The sequence below is a fragment of the Emydura macquarii genome, unplaced genomic scaffold (assembly GCF_026122565.2).
Source record: "Emydura macquarii macquarii isolate MOO-44397 ecotype Brisbane River unplaced genomic scaffold, CSIRO-AGI_Emac_v2 contig_767, whole genome shotgun sequence".
Classification (NCBI taxonomy): Eukaryota; Metazoa; Chordata; order Testudines; family Chelidae; genus Emydura; species Emydura macquarii.
In genome coordinates, this window is record NW_027130904.1 from 145,779 (window position 1) to 157,816 (window position 12,038).

General features: G+C 43.3%; 1 protein-coding gene across 6 annotated transcripts in view; it reads left to right on the forward strand.

The window, feature by feature from the left end:
- BRD10 (bromodomain containing 10) overlaps positions 1–12,038 on the forward strand; it is a 95,043-nt gene that overhangs the window by 68,825 nt on the left and 14,180 nt on the right. For 3 of the 6 annotated variants that reach the window (XM_067543031.1, XM_067543033.1, XM_067543034.1), the window contains one exon: positions 7,570–7,659. In XM_067543031.1, coding sequence (XP_067399132.1) covers positions 7,570–7,659 — 90 coding nt within the window. Of the gene's footprint in view, positions 1–7,569; positions 7,660–8,868; positions 9,056–10,334; positions 10,934–12,038 lie in introns of those variants that run through there. The other 3 variants (XM_067543035.1, XM_067543037.1, XM_067543036.1) reach the window with 3 other exon arrangements.

Here is a 12,038-nt window from a genome sequence, read left to right on the forward strand (position 1 = left end):
CAAGTGGATAAAGTTTGGCAAAGTTATAAGCAACTGAAAACAGGGTTTTATAATGGAAGAATTGGGCAATCTTAAGAATAGGTGGTGCTATTAGCTACCTGAAGAGCAGGTTGTGCATACACATACTTTTTGTACTTGCAGTAAAAAAATAATACTTTGAAAAAGACTAAAATAGCTTATTCTCTAATTTCAATTTTGTTTAATAAAGTTAGAGTTGCTCCACTTTCTTAAAAGGACCCATTGAAGTGTGCACAAAACTTCCTTTTTTCAGTAAAATGTTAGGGAAAGTAATTGTTGCATGTGTGCATTAGCTGTTTTTTACCAAAAGATCCTATGCCATATTTTATTAACAAGGCTATTTTTAAAAAACAATATTGGAGAAAGGAAGTATCAGAAACAACAACAACATTGTATTGAGAGAAGGTAAGGATATAAATCCTTTGGAGCCTAAAATAGCCAAATCAGTGTACATAAAATCTGTTAGTGTTGTGGGTTTTATTTTAATTTGCTCCCATGCTAAAATAACTGGAATCAAAATGCATTATAATAATTTGAGGATTTGCCATAAATATTAGTAATTGTATTCTAATATTTTTTATTTTGTGTTTTATTACTGCAGTAGTTGTTAAAATATTTCATTCTTCTTTGCGTGCTTGCTCATGTCCATTCCATGTTAGGGGGGGTGTGAGAGCCACATGCACCAGTGCTGGAGATTTTTCCCTCAGTGGTATCCTTAGGGCCAGCTCTAGTGCCCTCTGGAGTTGCATGCATATGCACTGGTATAAGGGATGCCCCCGAACCGCCTGCCCTCTCAATTCCTTCTTACTGCTTGTGATGGTGCTGTAACGTCCTCTTGCCTTGGCAAGTTCTCCACACCAGTGGTTCTTTATTGTTATATAGTGTATAGAGTTGTATAGAGGTAAGTTTAGTTTAGTTAGTTTGTAGTTTGTGGATACTAGTCCCACTGGGAGCACTGTCCCAGGGACAGGCATGCCTCAATTCTCGGGCTTCAAACTGTGTGTGTCTTACAAAAAGCCTATGCCTGTGAGTGATCACCATCAGGCTGTTTAAAGTGCCTGGGGGAACTCATGTACACGATAAGTTTAGGATCTGCAAGGGATTCAGACTGCATACAAAAAAGGATTGAAACATTAGAGCCGGGCCATTCAGATTCGGCGCCGAGTACATCAGTGTCGGTGCGGAGTGTCCCTCTGTCACCGGGCTCTTCCTGGCACCAATCCCCATGACTGGTTCCCAAGAAGAAGCATAAAAATCAACATATTGAAAGAGGGCATTCCCCAACAGCCAGGAGAGAAAAGAAGGGAGCAGGAACGAGCGAGACCCGCACCGGACCGCTCGTCTTCCCCAGATTTGAGGTCGGCAACTGCTTCGCTCCTCAGAGCTCCAAGTCCAACCCAGGACCCACCACCAGCTCCAAGGAATGGTCAGAGCATCCAACATCTGAGAGTCCCTTCTATGCCAGAGAAGTTTCAGGCAGCCAAAGACCTATTGTCGCTGCCAGTGCAAACAACGCCTTGTGACCCCCTGGCTGTCAAGGATAAAGGAAAAGGGAGATCTTAGCACCAAGACCCACCTACAGTTCCAGCAACCATGGGCCAGAAGCAATCCAGCTATGAGACCCCACAACTGTCCCCAACTCCATGGCACCATTCCACGGGCCTGTTCCACCAATCACTGGGCTCCTCACCAGCGGTCTCCATTTTCCTGGTGCCGGTTCCCGAAACCTTGGTATCAGTCCCCAGACCCTAGACACTGGTCTCCAAACCCCTGGTACCATTCTTCAGGACCTAGCTGTGCCCCTCAATATAGATGGGTGGCAAAGGCAGGTGCAGCACTGTTGTGGTCGCAAAGGGTGGACTCCTCAGACTTAGAGGGTGAGGACGTAGCTTTGCTCAGAAGACAGGGGAACCCTGCTCTCATTCCAGGCTTTGCCATGTGTCCACCAGCGGGTGCTTGGCCACCGGGGCAATGGCCCTTGCCTTGTCAATTTTGGAATCTGGGGGGCAGTTCCCTCCAGCACCACAATCCCATACCCAACAGACATTCTCTGGAGCTTCAGAGAGACAAACTGCAGTGGCAATACACCTGGCACTGGACCCTGACTTGGAATCAGATTACAGTACCGAGGCAACAGTAATAGTACCTGATGAGGCTACTCCAGCAAGGAAGGAAGAGCCAGTTCCTCCCCCCATTTTGGCCTCGTCCTCTCCAGATGATATGGTTGTAGGCCCATCAAACCCAGTACCCCAGGATGACTTCAGAGCTCACCAAGAGCCTCTTAAGCGTGTTGCCTTGAATCTGGGCCTAGAGATGGAGGAGCTAAAGGAGCCCGTGGATGCTTTGTTTGACATCCTAGTGGTATATCTACAACCAGCAAGCTTTTCTGGGGAGGTACGATTTCAATATATGGGACTCTATGGACAAATTTAAGGACTTGCTGCCTCAGAAGTCAAGGCAATAGTTTGTGGCAATGCTGGAGGAAGGCAAGACAGTGGCCAGGGCCTCTCTCTAGGCAGCCTCGGACATAGCTGACTCGGCAACCAGGATATTGGCGTTGGCCGTCTCGATGAGGAGGGCCTCATGGCTCCAATCTTCGGGCCTGTCTCTTGATGTCAAACAGTCAATTCTGGACCTCCCCTTTGACAGTGCAGCTCTGTTCTCAGAACAGATGGACACCAGGCTGCACTGTCTGAAGGACTCCAGAGCTACCCTGTGTTCCTTAGCGCTTTATACACCCTTGGTCTCAATGAAACACTTTAGGCCCCAACAAACTCTGAGGTTTTTGGGCCAGACCAGGCATGAGCCCTATAGAAAAAAGAGTAGAAATTACAAGCCAGGGCCAACCTCCTGCTACATAATCTCAATCAGCTGTAAGCTGCTACACAGGTGGAAACAGACAGGCCTTTTGAAGGCATATGCACGAAGGTGACCGACGAGACTCTGTGCAGGATCCATCCTATCATTTGTTTTTGAACTGCCTTTCACCCTTCCTCCCTGCTTGGTCCACCATAACAATCAATGGTGCTCAGCACCATAGCAATGAGGTACACCCTCCAGTTTATTTCTACCCCACCTCCATCCCCGTCCCTCTTCAGGGACCCTTCTCATGAACAATTTCTCACCTAGGAGGTACAAGCCTTCCTATAGGTAGGCGCTGTAGAGGAAGTTCCACAAGACTTGAGAGGAAGGGGTTCTACTCCTGTTACTCACTAATTCCTAAGGCCAAAGGGGGCTTATGGCCCATCCTGGACCTGTGTTGCCTCAACAAATATCTCAAGAAGTTGAGGTTCCACATGGCCTCCATCATCCCCTCCCTGGATCCAGGAGACTGGTACATCACTCTCGACTGAAAGGATGCATACTTCCACATCTCCATCTTCCATGGCCACAGGAGATTCCTAAGATTCAGAGACAACAACAGCCACTACCAGTTCACAGCACTTCCCTTTGGCCTATCAACAGCACCTAGAATATTCACAAAGTGCATGACAATAGTCATAGCCTACCTAAGACATGTTGGGGCATACAAATCTACCCGTATCTTGACAATTGGCTCATCAAGGGCCATTCAAGAGAATAGGTTCAGCACAGCATGGCCACCTGCCAGATGCCAGGTCTGTTGATAAATGAGCAGAAATCAACATTGATTCCAGTACAAAGGATAGAGTTCATAGAGGCAGTCCTTGACTCTCCCCGGGCCAGGGCCTTCCTTCCGGAGGCCAGATTCCTGGCCATGTCACAGTTGATGGCCCAAGTCACAGTTCACCCGCTCACTGCCGCCTGGGTATGCCTCTGGTTGCTGGGGCACATGGTGGCATGTACATATGTCATGCAGTATGCAAGACTTCACCTCAGGCCCCTGCAGATGTGGCTGGCATCAGTCTACTCCATAGGTCACTCACTAGGTCCTCAATGATTCTGTCATCAATACTGACCTTGCTAGCATGGTGGTCAGGCCATGGAGGCGTTACATGATGACAAGGGTACCCTTCATGGCCCTGTGACTGTCATTGACCTTAGTGTCGGATGCTTCAGTCGTAAGGTGGGGAGCCCACTTCAGCACTATGAGAACTCAAGGCCCTGGTCTCAAGAGGAGCTGTCTCTGCATATAAATGTCAGGGAACTCAGAGTGATCCACTTTGCCTGCGAAGTCTTCTGTCCTCAGCTCTTCAGCAAGGTTGTACAGTCTTGACAGACAACACAGTATCCATGTTTTATGTCAACAAGCAGTGGGGAGCATGGTCCTCAGCCCTCTGCCAAGAGGCTCTCCGCCTTTGGGACTTCTGCATAAAGCATACTATCCACCTAGATGCCTCACACTTAACAGGGAATCAAAATGTATTGGCAGATCACCTCAGCAGGTTCTCTCGCCACGAGTGGTCCCTTCACCCAGAGGTCGTCAGGATCATCTTCCAGAGGTGGGGGACTCCCAAGGTGGACCTATTCGCCACCAGACAGAACAGAAAATGCCATTATTTTTGTTCCTTGCAGGGGTTCTACAATGGCTCTTTCCAATGCTTTTCTCCTGCCATGGACAAGGGACCTGATGTATGCCTTTCTGTCAATTCCCCTCATTCACAAAGTTCTCCTGAAGATCAAGAGAAAAAGTGTGGATCATCATGATAGACCCAACATGGCCTCGCCAGCATTGGTTCGGCATGCTACTAGATTTAGCGGTGGCAGCCTCTTGGGGACTCCTGAAGCTCCCAAACCTGATTTCACAGAACCATGGAGAGCTCCTACATCTGAACCAGGCTTCCCTGTACATTATAGCATGGATGCTGCATGGCCAAATCTCCAGGAGCAGGCCTGCTCCAGGCAGGTCCAGCAAGTTCTGTTAGGTAGCAGGAAACCCTCTACCAGGTGGACCTACCTGAGTAAGTGGAAATGCTTCACCTACTGGGCATCCGAATGGAACTTTTTTCTGGTTCAGTCTTCGTTGCAATCCATTTTAGAATACCCGCTTCACCTAAAGCATCAAAGTCTGGCGCTATTGTTGATCAAGATACACTTGGCAGCCGTCTTGGTCTTCCTATCCAGGGCAAATCAGTCTTCTCCCATAAGATGACAGCCAGGTTCCTCAAAGGCTTAAAAGGGCTCTTCCCGCAGGTCCATGATGCGATCCCCCCATGGGTCCTCAACCTGGTCCTGTCAAGGATTTGAGCCCCTAGCATCTTGCTCTCTTGTTATTCCTGTCGTGGAAAGTCACCTTCCTCGTGGTAATTACTTTGGCAAGAAGAGTCTCTGAGATCAAGGCCTGAACTTGAGAACCCCATTATGTGGTGTTTTACAAGGACAAAGCCCAGCTGCGCCTTCACCCAGCCTTTTTTGCCAAAGGTGGTGTCGCAGTTCCATGTCAATCAGGACATCTTCCTCCCTGTCTTCTTTCCAAAGCGTCACAGCACTGATGAGGAAAGGTGGCTGCATACTTTGGATGCCAGACAAGCCCAGGCCTTCTACATTGAAAGGACTAAACCTTTCTGCAGGTCTACACAGCTTTTTGTTGCTATGGCAGACAGGATGAAGGGGTTTCCAGTGTCATCCCAGAGAATCTCATCCAGGATCACTGTCTGAATCCGAGCCTGCTATGAGCAAGTGAAGGTTACACTTCCAGCTATTGTGACAGCCCATTAAACAAGAGTGCAGGCATCATCAGAGGCTTTCCTAGTGCAGATTCCAATCCAGGACGTCTGCAGGGCTGCCTGCGACATGGTCATCAATCCATACCTTTACGTCCCACTATGCCATCACTCAGCAGGCCCATGACGATGCTAGCTTTGGCAGAGCAATGTTGCAGTTGGCACATCCATGAACTCCTAGCTCACCTCCAGAGGCACTGCTTAAGAGTCACCTAACATGGAATGGACATGAGCAAGCTCTCAAAGAAGAAAAAAGGATACTAATTTTTTGTAACTATTCTTCGAGATCTGTTGCTCATGTCCATTCCATGACCTACCTTCCTGTCCCTTTGCTGGAGTTCTGGCAAGAAGGAACTGAGAGGCAGGGGGGGAAGCTGGCAGTGCCCCTTATACTGGAGAATATGTGCACGACTCCAGAGAGCGCTAGAGCCAACTCTACAGATACCATTGAGGGCAAAATCTCCAGCACCGGAGCACATAGCGCACGCACACCTAACATGGAAAGGACATGAGCAACGTATCTTGAAGAACAACATTTATAAAAGGTTAATAACCAGTTTTTATGTTTGTAATCATTAGTGAAAGTTTTGAAAATGGACTTGAGTGATATTTTAAATCCTGTGACAAACCATTCAGAGTTTATCATATCAGAGTTCTAGCCTTTGGAAAAAAGTTGCTGTCAGCTGATATGCACGTGCATGCACACTTACACCCACCTACAGTTCTTAAAATTAAATTATATGAATTAAAAATTATAGTTTTCTACTTTCTATATTAAAAGCCTATTGTTGACATAAATGTCAGTAAACCATAATTCTTCTGCTATTTGCTCACATTATGTTAGTACATATAGGCCTGGTCTACACTAGAAAATTAGGTCAGATTAATTACATTAGTCAGCATGTGAATAATCCACACCACACAGTGGCATAGTTAAACCTACCTAAATCCCCATGTAGACAGCACTAGCTACCTCCTCTCAGGGAGGTGGGTTACCTTTGCCAGTGGAAGAATCCCTCCCATCAGTGTAGGTGGTGTCTAAAGAACCACTTCAGTGGCACAGCTGCAGCCGCACAGCATTTTAAGTGTAGACAAGCCCATGGTTAATCAAGAAATTAACAGCCACGTTCTGAAAGGAAATATTAAGAAAACAAGCCATCTGTTGAAGACATTAGTAACAGTCTTTATATTGTAACGGACAGACATATTGGATGCATTATTTTTGTTCAAATCATGTTAGTTTGTGAAAATAACTGTGTTTATTTGATTACCTTTTGTGAGCGTCTAGTGAAATGTGCAACTTCACTGAAGTCAGTGGAGTTGTACTTCCTTACATCAAGGCTGAATTCGGCACATTGTCTTTTGTTGACTTTCTATTTTAAATGCTAGTTACACTTATTTACTGGTACTTTGTATAAACAAATGAAAACAAGGTATAACTACATTACTAGCCCAATTGCAGCTCAGTTTTAGCATGCATTCACTCACTAAGGAGTTGTTCAGTACAGCATACATGAAGATATTCAGAGGCACAATTAGAACTAGGACAAGTTTCCTGATTTGTGTCATTCTGTATTCTGAGTTTGTCTGTTAGAAACTGCCTGGACTCTGAAGCAGGCATTGACAAATGGGGAAGTGTAAATTATGTAAGAACGTATGGAGACGAAGCCACTGGTATCAAAATTTCAGCTTCTCTATCTGTATGTAAGCTTGAAGACTAAAGTCTGTCTGAGATTTTTCTCTAAAAGTTATGGGGATTTTTTCCTTATTTGTTATATATTAATTGTGATAGTAAAGAAAAGATCAAGTGGTAAACTTAAGCATTAGAATGTATTTTTAGATGAGTTTTTTTAACTTCAGTGTGTATTTTTAAATGATGCATTACCAAGTTTTGTTTGTTTGTTTTTAGCTTATTTGCACTAATCTTGATGAACTCAGGGAATTAATCACAAAAATCGAGAATGAACTCAAAGATCTGGAGAACGTTAGAAAGAAATCGGTATGTGATGTTCAAAAACTTTCTTTTGTATGGGTATAAAATTGTTCCAGTTATTTTCTGAGGCCTGTCAATTGTAAAAAATGTGTGTTTTATCAGTAGTTGTATGGAAGCCTCTAGAGTTAACTAGCCCGAAAGATTTTATTTTTTATTTCCATCATATGTTTATATTAGTGTTCACTTAGCAATTACTGTCAAGAAACAGTAATTAATTAGTATATAGCTATCTTTAAGCATTTTTTCATGGTTTTGATCCAGTAAAGCTTGGGCAAGGTGATACTACCCTAGACAAGAGTAGGTTTATTTCTAGTTCGTTTGTGAGCACACTTTCGTAGGGTCACATTATGGTGCTAGACACCATTCAAGGTGTGGAACCACATAATTGTGGTCCTGCTTAGCTCTCCAGTTCCACACATGGTTACACAGGGCCTCATGGTGTAGACACATAATGTTATGTGATGTCTGACTACTCCCTTTCTGCAAATGTGTAGTCAGATACAGCGTAGCCTGATTTTTGTATTCATAGTCAGTTGTTGCAGAGTTCATTCAAGCGAAGCAATGGATCACCATCATTATATCTGGCTTTAGAGTTGGGATTGAGGGACAGATTCATACCTAGCAGACATTGGGCCACATAACCCAAGATGCTGTAGCCAAGAAGCCAAAATCAGACCCATTGGACCAAAGAATCCAGCAGATATTGGGTGTGGTGGCAAAGAGGGAAAGACTCTCACCAAGATTAATATTTTTAAAAGCATAAGTGGTGGAACCCCATTGTTTATTTGACTCTCTCTCAAACCCCTTCTTCTATGGATTTCCATTCTCCTTTCTGCCTTTTGATAAAAGTTTCATCTATGACAACTGTAATTGATAGAGTTCATAAAAATGCCACAGAAATGCCTAACAATTTTTAATCACTTTGTGTCTGTATTTTAGACAGAAAATTAGGCTATTAAGCCTATATTGCTTCAGGTGATTGAAGACATATGTTCAGGTCACCATAGATTATTGATATATATAACAAATGTTCTGTTTGCAAAAAAAAAAAAAAAAAAAAAAAAAAGTGGATTTGATAGGTTTAGAGAAATGGAAGAGGTATTAAATGTTAACCTGGACTATGAAAGGTAGAGACTTCACTTTAAAAACTCAGAATGATGCCTGTAACAACACTCATAATTGCAGTTATGGACCCCATTTGAAATTATTTTTCAGCTGCAGGACTGCAGCCTGGTTTCAAGACTAATAATCCAAGAGGGGTTTACCAGAATGGCTGAGATTAGCAATATGGAAGTAAAATCCAAAATATGTACATCAGTAAAAATTAATAGCTGTATGTGTGCTCTTCTGCTGGTGTTCCTCCTATAATGGATTATCTAATACCAGCAAGACTTTTAGAAGGGTATGTAAATATCTAAATTTTTCATAAATGCTCTCTAAACTGAAATATAACAATGCCTTTATATATGCTGTGATTGGTTCTGGTCACGTTAGCTCAAAAAGAATACAGCATAAATATTAGGGAGTGCAGATACAGGCAATGCACAGAGTCAGGAAAAGACTTCCGTGTAAAGCTCTTTGGGGGAGGGACCATCACATTGTGTATGTTTGTATAAGCTTGGAGTAATGGGGCCCTGATCTGGTTGGTTTCTAGGTGCCATAGCAATGTAAATGTTACCTGCAAATAAAATAAAAATTTAAAAATATGAAAAGACGGGGGCTGAGTTTAGTTTAGTTTTAAAAAGAGTTTACTAAAAGGAGAATTAATAGATAATAGCAGAAATTATACAAAATAATGAATGCTATAGAGAAGGTAAATCATGTGCTTCTATTTACTTTTTCTCATTATGCAAGAAGAAAAAGACATTCAATGAAATCATAAGGCAACAAACTTAAAACTGATAAAAAGAAGTAATTTTTTTACCACAGATGATTAACCTGAGGAGTTTATTGCCATGAGGTATCATTGAAAGTTTAAGAGGCTTCAAATAAATTTATGTTGGTAAGAAGACAGCCATAGTTGTAACATCTACAGTTACGTTAGATAAGAAATTTTTACAATAGAAGCAGTATAAATCTTCATTCTTCAGGGCATGGGCCAGTCTCTAGCAGGCAGAAGTTAAGGGCTTATCCGCATGGAGATTTACTGAGTGGTAAGATGGGGTGTAAATCTACAGCACGTTAGCCTGTGAAGCACTAACTGGCCTTTTGGACCCTGCTACCACTCACTAAAAGTTCTGTAGAGCGTAGGTCAAAATGTACTATGGAACTTCTAATATCTAGTAGCAAGATCTACACAGCCAATTCATGCATGGTAGACTAGTGTGTACTACGTCTTCTTGTGGATAAACCCTAAGAATAACATTCCCTTTTTGGGATGCAATTCCATAAGTGTTCACAATGGGGTTTCCTGTAACTTCCTCTGAAACATCTAGTTCTGTCAGAGACAGCACACTACTAGTTGAACTAGGCTGTTATGGTATGGCAGTTCCTATGTTATATTGTGTATTATCGTGTCTTGATAGTTAAGACCAGACTCTTTTAACCCGTTGCCAAAAAAAGTTCAGCAGCTTTTTATATCTGATGGTCTTGGGCTGAGCTGTACTCTTCTTGAGGCCTGTTTTGTTTTTGGCTCTCTGTGTGTGGCAGTCCAAAGAGTGACACTGAAACTCTTCTTGCAGGATCATTGGAAGAAGCTGAATTATCAGAGGCCTTTTTTTGGAGTTATGACCCCTTTGAAGCGACTGGAATTTCTCTCTCCTTCATGACATCCCCCCTGCTCATCCCCATTGTAGGAGTTGTATTACCTGCCACAGTGAAACGTTGCTGGGGGAGGATGTATGTCCCTCAAGCCCATTGTTTTAAAACTGAGTGTATAAAATCTCCCACCCACAAAGTCATTCCTCAGTTTCTCTCCACTAACCTATTCTATCATGTGATATAACTGTGTAGTTGTACTATTAAATTTAGTTAGATTTTTCTTAGCTTAAAAGTTGGTCACTGCTATATTGTGTTGTGTGGTCCATAGTTACTCCGGTTACTACTTTTTGTAAATATTAGGATTTTGTCTACTAATGTCTTTTTGGTTGTAATTGCTATTTGTAGGCACACAGCTATGAAATTCTGGTCTTTCAATTAAGATGCAGGCAAAGGTGATAGGCCTGCTGTTTGAGGGGAGAAAGCTCTTTCACTCAAAGTGTGTGAAACAACTTTAGAAAAGTTAAAAGGAGCAGTAAGAACAGCTTAGTCTCCTGGGTTGAATCAGCCTTCTTTTAGGAAAAGGGTGTATCAGAAGCGCCAATTCCACCAGCTGCTTTTCCTTCTTAGGTTGATTCCAGTCTTACTAAGGATCTAGGGCTACTGAACTAGAGAAGATTAAGGGCTATTGGAGCATAAACTGTCTTTTTGATTGGTCACAGGGCCATCAGGTTTTTGTAATGCTGGCTAAAAAGCTAATATGAAGATTTGCCAGAGGATCTTGATCATTTATCCTCATTTTTGCCAGATTTGGAAATGTATTTTAATACTAATGAGTCCTTGAGTTTATCTGATGATGGGAGGATCACACCCTCTAGTTCAAAGCCAAGCTTTGAGATTTTTGAGCCAAGCCAAGAGATAGAATCATAGAATATTAGAGTTGGAAGGGACCTCAGGAGGTCATCTAGTCCAACCCCCTGCTCAAAGCAGGACTAACCTCAGCTATATCATCCCAACCAGGGCTTTGTCAAGCCTCAGCTTAAAAACCTCTAAGGATGGAGATTCCACCACCTCCCTAGGTAACCTATTCCAGTGCTTCACCACCCTCCTAGTAAAAAACTTTTTCCTAATGTCCAACCTAGACCTCCTGCCCTGCAACTTGAGACCGTTGCTCCTTGTTCTGTCATCTGCCACCACCGAGAACAGCCTAGCCCCATCCTCCCTGGAACCCCCTTTCAGGTAGTTAAAGGCCGCTATCAAATCCCCCCTCACTCTTGTCTTTTGCAGACTAAACAAGCCCAGTTCCCTCAGCCTCTCCTCTTTTTTTTCATGAGAGATTGGTATCAAAAAAGTTAACTCCTTCTTAGAAATGGCAGAATTGATGCCAGAGCCTAACTACGCCATGGATTTTATTCCTGATGTTTAGTCATTCCAAACTTCTTTCTTCATAGACACATACATACATTCATACTTCTTCCTTCTCCTTGTTGCTTGGACACTAGCAACAGGAGCATTGAGAAGACAGGAGAGACAGTACCCCTATTCTCTGTTTTTCTGCTAGGCACCACAGGGGATCCCTAGAGCCAGGAGGAGCAATTGCCAGGAAAGTCGTGAGGCCCTGGGAAGGAACATAGCCAATCATTTTGTTGGGTTAGTGCAAATGCTATACTGTCAGTACATAGGGACTG